This window comes from Myxine glutinosa, chromosome 9 (assembly GCF_964187855.1).
Source record: "Myxine glutinosa chromosome 9, kmMyxGlut1.1, whole genome shotgun sequence".
Lineage (NCBI taxonomy): Eukaryota > Metazoa > Chordata > Myxini > Myxiniformes > Myxinidae > Myxine > Myxine glutinosa.
In genome coordinates, this window is record NC_136269.1 from 13,490,167 (window position 1) to 13,504,939 (window position 14,773).

Sequence of the window (14,773 nt, forward strand, 5' to 3'; positions counted from 1 at the left end):
TGTCATCACGGGACCTACAGGTAGCTCTTGCCACTGTTGATGTCAAAGTGCACGAGTCTACCATTAGAAAGAGGCTGCACACATTTGATCTACATGGGAGGTGTGCCAGGAGGAAACCTTTGCTGTCCAGAAAGAACATCAGGGCAAGACGAAAGTTTGCCATTGAACACCTAGGCAAAGACCAGCACTTCTGGAACAATGTGCTCTGGACAGATGAGTCAAAGGTAGAGCTATTTGGCCACAGTACCAGAAGACATGTTTGGCGAAAACCAAAGACAGCATTTGACCACAATAACCTGATACCAACTGTAAAGCATGGTGGTGGAAATGTTATGGTTTGGGGCAGCTTTGCTGCATCAGGGCCTGGGCAGCTCACCATCATAGAATCCACTTTGAATTCTTCATTGTACCAGAAGGTGCTTGAGGATAATGTGAGGCCATCTGTCGGAAAGTGGAAGCTCAACTGAAAGTGGACCTTGCAACATGACAATGACCCTAAACATACCAGTAAATCCACCAAGGAATGGCTGAAAAGAAAGAAATGGAGGGTTCTGAAATGGCCAAGTCAAAGCCCGGATCTAAATCCCATCGAGATGTTGTGGGGGGATTTGAAACAAGCTGTGCATGCAAGAAACCCCTCAAACATCGCACAGCTGAAAGAATTCTGCATGGAGGAGTGGGCAAAAATTTCTCCCAGTCAATGTCAGAGACTGGCAGACAGTTATAAGAAACGCCTACTTGAGGTTGTTTCTGCCAAAGGGGGCAATACCACCTATTAGAGCCAAGGGTGTACTTACTTTTTCCACATGCGAAATTTGCATTTATGTATATTTAAATTATACAATGGACTACAAAATGTAAATGTTTCATGATATTTGTTATATTATATCACCTTTATCTATCAATATTGTTGAAATGAAGATCAAATAGTTGTATGTTGAAATATGTTGAAAAAGTCAAAACTTTACATGGGGTGTACTTACATTTTCACGTGACTGTATACTTCATTATTTTGATATTTTTAAATACAATAATTTATATTGCCTTTCATATTTCTCTTTAGCCTTTTTTGTGTTGACATAATAATAATAATAATAATAATTCATTTATTTTGTATAGCGCTTTTCAAGAAGCCCAAAGGCGCATTGACAGAGTGGAAAACATAATGCATAACAATACATGAAAACAACAATTGCAAAAAGACAAGAATCAATAGGGAAATATTTAAAGCAAAAGGAGGGAGAAGGAGAAGAGATAGTCAGGGGTTAAATGCTGTGGGTTGAATGTTGAATGCAGTGTTGAACAGGTGGGTCTTTAGTGATGTTTTGAATGTGGTGAGTGAGGAGGAGTCTCTGATGGTGTGAGGTAGTGAGTTCCAGAGGGTGGGAGCAGCGATGGAGAAGGCCCTGTCCCCCCAAGATCTGAATTTGGTCCGGATGGAGGGGGTCAGGAGGTTGGTACCAGCAGAGCAGAGGTTGCGGGTGGGAGTGTGTCTGGAGAGGTCAGCCAGGTAGGATGGGGCCAGGTTATGGAGGGCTTTGGACATCTATATTATATTCTCCGTAGGTGATTCTGTCTGTCTGTCTGTGATACATCTGTCCGGGGGAGTGGCTACACCCGATCTGCGAGGGGCTTAAAAAAGAAATATCCACCATTTTGTTTACTCGCATAGCTTTGAGGCCTCTTTTGTTAGGCCAGCGGTGTCTTGCTCTCTCTCACAGTTTTATTTCAATTCTAATTCGATATCTCATTTCATTTTTCACATTTGCTAACATGGTTTTAAACTCGGTTGAAAAAAACGGGAATAAAATTCAATGAAAGTTACCGTTCATATAGTGGGGCGGCTTAGCCCAAATATTCAAAAGAATTGTGCATTTTGTGATACAAGCACCAAATTTGGCACACTAGTAGACTATCATATTATGAAAAGATCTGGATATTGGGCCATCTCAGATTCAGAGATTTGATTTTTGCAAGATTTGCAGATTTTGCAAGCTGAGATTGCAACGCCAGGGACGGCCGACTCCTTCCTACGAGCTGCCCACGTCACCCGCACAAGAAGAGCTCATCAAATCACTGCAGCGGCACTGCACATCCTGCAACACCGTGCGTATGAACGCCACTGTATGACATATGCTGATGATGCAGAAGACCTGCCTGAGTTCGAAGACTGGTGTCACCAGAGAGGAGAAGACATTCCCAACTTTCAGTACTGGGCAACTGTGCTGGAACTAGAGATGTTGGTACTGGTCTACGTGCGTTCTCTGCGGCAGGCTTCATTCACGACGTACCTCGATGCCCTGACGGAACTGGTCCCATGGTTCCATGCCTTAGACCACACACACTATGCCAGGTGGGTCCCTGTTCACCTGAGGGACACGGTTGCACTCCCAATGAAGCACCCAGATGTAGCCAGAGAATTCAGGGCTGGCAACTTCACTGTACAGAAGACGAAGAAGGTGTTCTCTTCGATCCCAATCGAATCGAAATCTTGCAAAAATCAAATCTCTGAATCTGAGATGGCCCAATATCCAGATCTTTTCATAATATGATAGTCTACTAGTGTACCAAATTTGGTGCTTGTATCACAAAATGCACAACAGGTTTGCTATGCTGCTACACTAATAGAACAAAATGCATTTTCAATGGCCTGTAACATCAAGGCCATTCCTTGAGTCTCCCTCACGGCTTTATCTCGACTAATTCACCATCACAGTCGCTGGGATGGTTCAAGTCTCAATTTCAGCTGAAGTTGAGAAAATCGGCGACATGTATTCCAACAGCCGTTTTGAATGTGTCGACTGTTATGTCGGCACGGGGAAGGAGAGAGGGGAATGAGAGAGGAGAAGGAGAAAGGAGAGAACGTTCCCAGGACTTCGTTATTTATATTATTACTTGGTAAAAATACCGCGAGTGAATAGTGAAGTTTAGGATCGAACCGAAGTCTAATTATATATTTTTCCATATCCCTGGGGTGTACATACAGACTTTGTTTTAAGCGAGTCAACTCTTTTCCAACCATGGAATTAAACAATACAGTACTTCAAAATGTACATAATAATGTAAACTAACTATGGAATACAATATTTATTGTAACGTTTGGTTTTAATCTATTTTTACTTTGCAAAGCGAAAAGTTATCAATACATTCAAGTTTTAAAATAAAGAAGAGTCATGGGCTCTATAGGCCTACGATCGGCCTCTGCACACTCTATGTCTGTATGATCGGATGTGCATTTTAAGGCTCAAACAACACGTCTTCGATCATGAATTACTTTTTGAACAACTCAAGCAAAGGAAACGAGGTAATGCCTGTTTCGTTCAGAGCGATTATACACTGCCCAAAGAAAATGTGTTTCATAGCTACAGGAACTAAAATCGTGAGATCTTTATTTTTAAATTTTTTTTGTTTTCGCATGAGTTTCCATGTGTGTGTGACCCACTCCCCAGTGTGTGTGTGTGTGTGTGTGTGTGTGTCTGTGAATAAGAGAGACAGAATTGTGAGGAACAGAAATTTAAAAACGAGGTGTGTGTGTGTGTGTGTGTGTGTGTGTGTGTGTGTGTGTGTGTGTGTGTGTGTGTGTGTGAGAGAGAGAGGGAGATAGAGGGAGAGAGAGGGAGAGAGAGGGAGGGAGAGGGAGAGAGAGGGAGAGAGAGGGAGAGAGAGAGGGAGAGAGAGAGAGAGGGAGAGAGAGGGAGAGAGAGAGGGAGAGAGAGAATTGTGAGGAACAGAAATGAAAAAACGAGGTGTGTGTGTGTGGTTAAAGTTCTTGCTTTAGGTGGATGCTTGCTGCCAATTTTTCATTGTTTGGTGCAAAGAGTTTTCAATCATCCATGTAAAGTAGATGTCACCTTTTTTGTCTCTTTGGACATTCCTTATTTGATGTCAGGGTGTATCCATGTCTTTGCTCATCAATGAGGTTGCTCAGTGGGTCGAGGGCCAGGCAAAACAGGAAGGATAAAAGGCCGTCTCCCTGGAAGATTCCTCGATGTGTCGTCCCTCCTGGTATTTCAATCCTTCCTTTGGAATGCGGTAATATCAAGGTGCTATTCCAAAGCTCCATTGCTTTCTCTATCGGTTTGATTATTTTGGGGGTTGATCTTATACATTGTATGCAATGTATCCATTAATGGGGGACACTCTCAAAAGTTTTTTTTGTCGTCTATCGATGCTGTGGATAATTTTGTACATATTGTATCGCACATTTTCGAGTATGGCCTTGTTTAGTCGGTGGTATATCGTTCTATAGCATCCTCTTTTACATTCCTTCTGTTCTGCCGCTCGGCCTCCTTCTTGTGTTAGGTGATGGGTATATAATTTCTGTGATGATTCCTGTCAGGGGTTTGTACATTGTTGGCAGACATGCTATTGGTCTATACTTGAGGTAATTGGTCTCTTCAGACTTTGGGATGAGGAAGGTGTTGCCGACTGTGAGCCACTCATCCAAAGTCCCCTCCCCTTGGATTAGATTGTTGAATGCTCGAGCATAGTGATTGTGGAGAGCATTCAGTTGCTTTAACCAGAAGTTTGGAATTCCATCTAGGCCTGGGCTTTTAAAGTTTGGCATTTTTGCTTGTTGTTTTTATTTTTTCTTCAATAAATATCACTGGAGGCATTTCCTTTAGATGTTTTTTTTTTCTTCCAAGTTTTGGATCCAATCCACCTCCTTGTTGTGTTATTTTGGGTCCTTATATATTCATTTCCAGAAATTTTCAAGTTTATCTTTCTCAGGGGGATTTGACACGTTTTGCTTTTGTGTCCCTGGTTCGTGGTAGAATCTTTGAGTTATTTTCAAAGATGCGGTTCTGTTTTATCCCTTTGTTGACTTTGTCAGCTTTTTTTTTTAACCTTCTTGCAATCATTGCTATTTTGAGTTTCCTTTCAACAGCCATAATATCTCTAGGTGTTCATTTCCAATTTTGTATTTTTTTTTTATTCTCCTCATTAGCTTTGGGCTTCAATTTCCCCTTATAAATTGCTGTATTTGTCCCATTTCTTTTCTCAGTTGCTTCATTTGTGCCTCTGGCCTCTGTTTCCATGATGGTGCCTGATATCTGTCTATATGGGCTGATTTGCTCTTCTTGCGGGGTTGTTTTTGTGGGGGTTTTTTCTGGTATGAGCAGTGCTGCTGCAAAGCCTGTGATGTTCAGTTTCTTTATTGGAGATGATTTTGGGACCAATCCATTGGGTGCTTTGTCAGTTCGCCCAACCAGCATTTTTCTCTGTCGGTTGTTTTCTATCTTGTATAGTTGTGGTATTTCCCCGAATGGTGTCACTCTCATCTCCACTATTTTGTTTGCCAGCTCTTCCTCCAGTCTTCGCTGGTCCTAATTATGTTCATCCTCCTTCTCTCCTTCACCTCTCTGTTCCCCTCCATCCTTCTGCCTGTTATCATCTGACATTCTCGATTTCATTCCCACCAACTGTATAGGTGTTTTCACTCGGTCCACAACTGGAAGTCTGGTCTGTTCCCCTTCCCCATTCTGGTGGTTCTGTGTCTCCTCCCCCTCTGTCTCACATCACCTTCACCGATGGGTCCCAATGGTGCTCCGCATTCCAAACCCTTGCTTCATCGTGCAGCCCCTCCCTGTGATCCATTGCTGCCATTCATTGTGGCCACTTTTCCACCATCCCTCCTCTGTGCACCCCATGGCGAGTGTTCAGCTCCCATTCTCTTCATATATTTGTTGTCGTTGATGTGCCATTGATGCAACTCTTTCAAATTTGTTCGATGGCACAGTCTCTGCCCTGGTGGTCAATGTGGTCTTCTTCAGCTGATCCATGAATTTAGCTTCCATACCAGCCATCCCTCAGCTCCACCAGCCATCCCCCACTGTTCATGTCTTGAATACACTTTACAGTAGTAAATGGCCTCCTCCTCTGTGCTCCAACATTTGATTTTTTTTATTTTCCTCTTGATGAGCTTCGTTTTCGAGACAGGTAGCACCTCCACAGCCTCTTGGATTGGTGCAAGTCGCTGTCCCCTTGTGAGTTGGTCTTTCTTCTCCCTCGACGAGGTGCAGGCTTCATTCTTTGCAGCGAGCATTCCACCTGCTCAGTACCACCGCACAGACTGAGTATATGGGGTCTGTGTCCCATAATTCCTTTTATTTTCCTATATTTCCAACACACGTTTCATTTGGTGAAGACTTTTCCCTTCCCCCAGCCCTTCCCCACCCCCTTTCTCACCCGCCCAGCTTCGTTGAAGACTTTTCCCCTTAAACTGCCCTTCCCCCACCCACCCTAGGTTCATGAGAATAAGTTTCTCACCTCCGGGAATTATGATCTTTTGAGGCTGCTCACAGCATGTCCAATACGCGCCCCTGCCCCAGTGCCCCACCCTCCCTCAGTTCATCGGGAGAAGTTTCTCATCTCAGGAATTATTAATCGTTCGAGGCTGCTTGCAGTACGTCCGATACGGTGAAACCCGCAAGGCCTCGTTCAGGGTTGAAAATTTTCAAGCCTGTTGCATCCGTTGGCGAGGCGTTTTCCCTCCCAGCCATATATTCATCATATCCTCCAGAGCCACGTTCCGCTTTTTTTTTCTTTTCTTGTATACAAGATCGAGGCTCGTGAAAGAGATAAAGAGCTTTAGAGAGTCATCTTCAGAGCATGCAGGTCTTCAATCCACAATTGCCTCCAATTGGATTTCATCTCCAATGTTTGACTAGCCTCTGTGTCCTCAAATTACCAGCCACATTGTCCTCGACTCTCCCATTGACTGCCCGGGCTCCATACGGTCCTCCGGTGACACGAACAGACTCGGAGCATCGACTCAGGAGCACATAGGCCTGCAATCCACCAGCGCCTCATATCTGGCCTCACCTCCACACCCCAATGTGTGTATAGAGCAAAGATGGAGTCATCAGTATCGATGAACCTGGATAGGATTTGGGTTTCAACTGCTACTCCACTGCCATCAAACCACATCCAGGCTCAACCAAGTGAGCCTTACAGAAAATTTTCTGCAATAATTCACTTCTGCTAGACAGATATATAAAGAAAGAGAAATAAAGAGTAAAAAATACAAAAGCAAACAAGTCAGGAGACGACGATGGTTCACGAGCGAGGACGAGGATTCAATGACAAAGGACGGACTATAACCGAAACAGACCCGGACAGGCCAGGCCCGGAAATATCAAAACGAAGGTTACTGACCTTGAAATGAGATAGAAAATAATGTATAATCAGTTATGAGGTTAGTTAGCGACACAATACCGAAAATTCGGTGAAAAATGAAATGAAAAAAATATATATATGAAAAAATTAAAATAGAAAAATATGAAAAATGAAAAATCGAGCTCCGTGGGGCTGGACACATGACATTGGCCTAACCAAATACCAAAACCCCTGTCAGATTCCACCAAGCCCCTCGGAGAAGATGTAGCTTGAACTCGATTACCCCCTAAAAAGACATCTTTTTCGGGCGTGGCTCCGCCCACAATGGGCGCAATGCGCCCACTCTCGGCAGGACACAACCAGATAATGATATCAACCTCCCACCCAAGTTTCATCAAGATCGGATGATACCATCGGATAGTTATGCTGCGGACAGACAGACACACACATGACGAATATGGTGGTCACTTGATAACTCGTGAACCAAATAAAAAGCAAGAATTAGAACGAATAAAGAAAAATAGGGGCAATACCTCTGGGCGCTCAACTGGTAGAATAAAGCAGTACACTACACCGACTAAAGGTATTTTAAACAGTACCACGGTATTTTAAACCAATTTAAATGGTTGCTCGAAGACAGGACAGCATGTGCAATCATACCAACATAATTATAAGACTTTAAACAAACAAACAAAAAAAAATACCTATTTTGGAATTTTTCTAATGCCTTGAACAAACATTGGCACATCATGGGTGGTGAAGGTTGTCGTCAAGTTTAATATTGAAGTTGTGCATGGCATCTCTGAGAAAAAAGCAAATACCTATTTTGTGGGGCAACTCCCCCCCCCCACCAATAGACTCCCTGAGACCCCCAATTTTTAATGCCGTGAACATATTTTAGTCACAACATACCAAATATTATTTGTGCCAAGTTTGGGCACAATCCCTTCAGCGGCATTGGAAAAGAAGTTGCGAGCGTTTACAGACTGACGGACGGACGAAGCGCCATCACATACGTTCCAGGTGAGCTAAAAATGTGAAAAAGTAAAAATAAATGTTCGAGGAACAAAGATGTAGGGAAGGACCCGGATAGATCGATTTCAGCAGTTACTCTCCAGGCACAAACACAGCAATAGGTACAAGCTATCAGAGGTGTGTCGACCTTCTCTCCACACATTCCCATAACCTTCTTTATCTCTCCTTCTGTTCCTTTTCTGAATTTTCATTTTTTCACTTAAGCCACCAACCCTTTCCCCATTCCCACCACCCCCTTATGTATGTAATACATAGATGGCCATTTTTCTATTCTCACCTTGATCCTTCAGGAGTTGAATTGTCGGCCTGCCTGCAGACCGAGAATGCACATTTCTGATGGAGAGATAAACAAGAATATTTCGAAATAATACCTAATAACAAGGAGTATTGTATAACTAATACCATTGTACTCCACTTTATGGTGCTGCGAAAACTCAAAAGTTAGACTTGGTGCATTGTGAAAGGATGACTTCATTTTTACAGTGACTCAATTAGTAGAGGAGCTTGTATGTAATTACATGTAAGACAAGAACATTAAGAAACAGAGAACACTTTATGCAATTCTCAAAGTTATGACGAAACAATAGACAAATCAACAGAGTAATACGGGATTTGAAGCTGGGCTTTCGGTTCAGGAGTAAGGTGTTTAGGTGGCAATGCAAATGTTTCAATCCAGCCTGCCCCTCATGTGGTAACCGGAAAGTGAACCTCGATGTAGCGGTAACAATCCTCTGGTACGTCATGTGACACGACTCCAGCACTCGTTAAGTAACGTGTTTTGCAATGCTGGGATTTCCACAGCTGCTGGTGCCAAAGATGCTCGGTTTCATTGGCACACACATTGGCACTGCTGCTGACGGCACAAATCTCACTTCCCCCCACCCCCCGATTGCTTTTCCCTCGCCTTCCTTTCCCTCTCCACTTTCATTCCAAGCTTGAAGCCTCATTGAATGCTCACACGTTTTATTAGATCATTACCAAACCAATAAATGAGATAAAATATTAACAACATAACTGGAACGACACTCCGTACAGCACACACCTCCACCAGGCTGAACAGCTTACGTTTTTTTTATCCACTGATAATCCGGATCTGAATTTGGACCTGAATCTAAATCCAGTCGGCTGGTTCTTCTCATCTACGCAACTCGTCCACCAAGTTTGTCAAAACGTTTAGGCCCCATCGTTTTTGGCCCTATCTCTCAATGGAGAAGAATCATTAAAAAATTCCACGATCTGGATCCGTATCCAGATCTTCACCAAAATCTAATCAATTTGTCCTCGTCACACTCTCAAGCTGTCCACCACATTTCATGCAATTCCGTCCATGACTTTTTGAGATATCCTGCTCACAGACAAACAGACAGACAGACAAGGGTGAAAACATAACCTGTGTCCACCTTTGGTGGCAGGGGTAACTAGAGCAATGCGACTGTCGCCAATATGCCTCCGCATCGTCCCACAACGGGTAGATGCCCTCGTTCACTGTCCTAAAAATAATCAAGTTTGATTTAAATCCCTGCAGCTGTTTTCAAGTATCACATTTTCACCAGCCATGACAGGTTTCACATCGACCGGTGAAGCAGTTTCGGAGAAGGGATTTTTTTAAAATATCGGCTTTCAAGCCTTAATATGGCTGCCACACCATGTAACATATGACCTTTAAAATGTACACTCTGCATATGTATGGGTAGAGGATCACGTTTGTGAAGTTTCGTGTTGATCGGAGAAAGTTCGTTTTTATATCCAAAATGGCTGCCAAACCACGTGACCTACGACATCATTTTCAAACTATATGCAACAATGGTGTTAGATATTTGTAAAATTTCGCATCGATAGGGTAAGCGGTTTCAGAGATATAATTATTTAATATTTTCCTTCAATCCAATATGGTTTCCACACCATGTGACCAATGACGTTTTCGTGGTCATCATTTAATCGCTATGCGGAGCCAATGACATGTATAAAGTTTCGAGTCAATCAATTTGGTGGTTTGGGAAAGGATGTTTTAAAAAGATTTTAGGTCAAGTCCAATATGGCTGCCAAACCATGTGACCTATTATGTCATAAGTTTCGTATTTCAATACAAATGTGTCATAGATCATGTGCATGCAATTTCAGAATTTTAGGATAAGGCATTCTATTAAAACATTTTTGGCTGGTATATCACTTCACCTATGATGTCGTCATTATCATGCTTTTGTTCCCCATTGAGAGTACTTGACAATGTGCCAAGTTTCAAATTTTTCCATTCAGCGGTTTCCGAGAAATAATTTTTTAATTATTTGCGTTGAATCCAAGATGGCTGCCATAGCACGTGACTTATGACGTCACAATTATCATAAAAACATTCTGCATGGGTGTCACTCCTACCCTGAAAGTTTAGTCTCAATCGGACATATGGTTGCTGAGAAAAACGAGGTTTAGCCCGTACGGACGGACGGACAGACAACCCGAAAACATAATACCTCCGACCACCTTCGGGGGCGGAGGCATAAAAGTAAAAACAGGTTGACCTGCCCACTATTCCCCAAAAAGACGACCAGCTGGGCCTCTGAACAGTTCAACAAAACTCATGTTAAGGTCAGGATCACCGATGTCTGTCGTACGTAAGATTTATGGACATGCTCCTCCGTGAGCTTTAGATCAGTGTTAAAAACGAAAAAGCCATAATAACAGCTTACACGCAACTTCAGCGATTCTTTTTTTTTCTTTTTTTTTTAATCCTCCAAAGCAAGGCGTGGTGGGGATGGTGCAATGTAAATTCACTCCATGTAAAAAAAAACATTTGGACAAGGATTAATCATTCTTATAACCATCTGCTACGCCGTTGGAGCATGACGCAACAGCTTCCTGCGATGACGCAAGAATGCAGTCACAGGCAGAATACGAGCCAAAAGAACAATTCTCATGGGAAAAGTCAGGAACAGGAAGAGATAAACTTCAAAAGTATTTTTTTATTTTGGTCAAAATTGGGCTAAGGGAACGTGAGGGGAGACAACAAAGAGGTCACAAGGAAGAATGTGGGAATCAAGAGTCAGAAGAGTTTGGCAAAGAGGTTTGGGGGGTTGTGGGGGGAAAGGATGAAGTGGAAAAATGTATTTGAGAAAGGAAAGGCAAGGGGGATTTTTTTTTATTTTTTTTTGGTATACAGAGTCGAGGCTCGTGAAAGAGCTAACATTTATCAAACAAACAAATCAAACAAACAAGCAAGCAAACAAAGTATATAAAAAGGGGAGCGGTCGACAAGATGGGGAGAGAAGGGGAGGAAGCACACAAACACAACATTTGAGAGCAGGGACATCGGGAGATGTGTGGGAGGGAGAGGACTTGGGGGGAAGCAGGATCGGTATAAAATGCAAGGACACCAAGGACTTCCAGGAAAGAAGTTGGTATTTCAAAAAAGTGGATTTGGGGTGAAATTAGCGGGGGTAGAAAAGATCAAGGCTTTGGATTGGGGAGGATAAGAGATGGTGGTGAACAGCTGTTTTAAAGACCTGGAGGGTGGAGTGGGATTGAAGAGAGTGAGGGAGTTTGTTCCAGAGGCGGGAGAAAAGAGGAATGAAGGAGTGAAGGTGAGCAGAGTCTTGATTTTGGCAGTTTAACCATAAGAGGGTTGCAGGCAGATCTTGTGCGACCTGTAGGAATATTTGGGGGACAGAGCCCAGAGAGGGCTGGGGGAGCAAGGCCGGAGAGGAGTCGGTAGAAGACGGAAAGACCACCAACCTGCCTGCGGTGAGTGAGTGAAAGGCCCGCGGAGATAGCGTCATCGCGGGAGATTCCAATGATTCTGAACGCTTTGGTTTCAACAGCATGAAGACGAGCTAGGTGTGAGGCAGGAGCACCAGCCCAGAGGGGAGAGCAGTATTCCATTGAGCTGCAGATGCGGATGATGCGGATGATGTTAAATAAACTTGTAGCGGCATAATTTTGCTTTTCATGTGCTAATATGTAAATATGCTTGACCGCGGGTTGATCTTGGGTTTTCAGTACTGGGTGCAAACGGAAGTGACGATGGAGTTTGGGTTGGTCACATGGATTGATAAAGGATTGACACGGATTCCTAATGCTTCGGATGTCTTTTCCTTAAACGCTAGAATCTCAAAATGTGTAATCACAAAGTTGCCATGTTTAATGGTCCAATCATTTCAAATTTAAGTACGGAATTTATCCAAGATTTTTTTATGTCTCCGCTGAAGAAGTCGCCGGAGGTATTATGTTTTCAGGTTGTCCGTCCGTCCGTCCGTGATAGGTTTTCGTTGTCACGACAACTTGAGAACGGCTGAAGGGATCCAAGTCAAACTTGGTGCATGTATGCATAATGAGGTAAAGATTAGCTGATTAGATTTTGGGGTCACGAGGTCAAAGGTCAGAGGTCATGTTAAGTTAAAATCCTGTTCCCACGATAACTTGTGAACCAGTGATGGGATATTGACTAAACTTGGCATAAGTATACATCATGATGCAAAGATGAAATGATTAGATTTTGGGGTCACGAGGTCAAAGGTCAGAGGTCATGTTAAGTTAAAATCCTGTTCCCACGATAACTTGTGAACCAGTGATGGGATATTGACTAAACTTGGCATAAGTATATATCATGATGCAAAGATGAAATGATTAGATTTTGGAAGGAGGGTATGCAAAGGATGCAAAGTGCAAAGATGCAAAGGGATGCAAAGGAAGGAGGGTATGGAGAGTGCAAAAAGAGTGGAGAAAAAGGGAATGGAGATTCGGAGGAAGTAGAAGAGGGGGGGGGATTTGGAATGTTGGGGTGGAAGGACGACAAATATTCCACCAATTTTGAATACTAGGACGTGCCCGTACGTGGGTGCCCGTACGTGCGTGCAAAAAAACATGCGTGCAAACAACAACAAAAAAAAACTTTGAAACCACGTGGCAGTAACGACCACAGAACCCCCCCCTCTATTTACATGAAATGGTTTGGTCCATTCGCAACGACCACAGAACCCCCCCCCTCTATTTACATGAAATGGTTTGGTCCATTCGCAAAGCCAAAGCGAACGGCGAACGGCTAAATCGCCATAGCTCGGTAACTACTTGTCCGATTAATATGAAACCTTGAAAAGGCACATCCTCGGGTCCCCAGCAATATACCTGGCAAGTTTCAAGTATATCGGACCCGTGGTTGTCGAGAAACAGCGGTCACAGACACACAGACACACATACAGAGATTACTGGAATTATAGATAGATGTAATAAGACATGATAAATAGATGACCCCAAACTCCAAAACCTTCCAGATTTGTACAATCGATGCGCACCTGTTGGTGTCAGGCGTCCAATAGAAAACCTATCTGAAGGTGCAGAAATACAAACCAGCTGTTATGGGTACCTCCCCTCCAACCAATCCAACTCCAATCCAACCCCCATCCCACACCCTCCCCCCACCCCCGACCTCTTACCCACCGACTCGGGATACATTAAAAATGCAAACTCACACTGGGAGGTTCAACCGCTTTGCAAGCTCAAGTTGCTGGCACAACACATCTCTCTGCTGGTTCCTTTTCTCCTCCGAGTCAGCGACGTGTGGAGTGAAGTCGAGCCCCACCTGACAGCACAATACAACACACAAAATAATCATTAGACTCTGCCATCACACGTGGCTCCAAGGTCTGAATGATGTATCAAAACTCGAATATGGCCATTGCAATGCGTTACAGATGCAGGCCTCATAAACTGTGGGCGATAAGCACACCAAAGGCATATTTAAATGCTTAGCAGATTGCGTCTGTTTGCACAGGCTCCAAATCAGCATTCGTCCAACGATGAAGGATGCCATATCTATCGGATTATAATGTTACAAATTCACGAATAAGCGATTATCGGTGCAAGTACACAGAGGCGTTCAAAATGCTCATGGAACGAGATAACCACAATAGTCAAGAAGACTTTACTTTTCAATACACAGGTTGATATAACTCAGAAGAAAAATACTTTATCAATACCATTTGTTTGTATCCTGGGAAATGGCATTTTCTTGGGCATTTGTGAGCATCACGTTCTGAGAACATTGAATATTGATCGATTTGAATACTGATCGATATCCCTCATAAATATTGATCGAAAAATCCCAACTTCATATCGACACATCAAGCCCTCTCAGCACAGCAGCGGACAGATGAGATGGCATGCTACTTCGGCACAAAATCTACCAATCCATTCAATTAATCTACCAATCCATTCAATCAATGAAACAAACCATTCAATCAATTAACCAATCCATTCAATCAATCTACCAATCGATTCAATCAATCGACCAAACCATTCAATCAATCTACAAATCCAATCAATCTACCAATCCATTCAATCAATTAACCAATCCATTCAATCAATCTACCAATCCATTCAATCAATCGACCAATCCATTCAATCAATCTACCAATCCATTCAACAATCTACCAATCCATTCAATCTACCAATCCATTCAACCAATCTACCAATCCATTCAATCAATTAACCAATCCATTCAATCAATGTAACAATCCATTCAATCAATGTAACAAACCATTCAATCAATCTACCAATCCATTCAACCAATCTACCAATCCATTCAATCAATTAACCAATCCATTCAATCAATCTACCAATCCATTCAATC

At 42.9% G+C, this 14,773-nt stretch overlaps 1 protein-coding gene across 4 annotated transcripts in view; it reads right to left on the bottom strand.

Annotated features, from left to right (window-relative positions):
• Positions 1-14,773, bottom strand: part of TATDN3 (TatD DNase domain containing 3) — a 91,635-nt gene that overhangs the window by 10,685 nt on the left and 66,177 nt on the right. For all 4 annotated transcript variants that reach the window (XM_068129572.2, XM_068129575.2, XM_068129576.2 and 1 more), the window contains exons 6-7: positions 13,614-13,723; positions 8,432-8,487 (exon numbers count right to left, since the gene is read on the bottom strand). In XM_068129572.2, the coding sequence (XP_067985673.1) occupies positions 8,432-8,487; positions 13,614-13,723 (166 nt within the window). The remainder of the gene's footprint in view (positions 1-8,431; positions 8,488-13,613; positions 13,724-14,773) is intronic.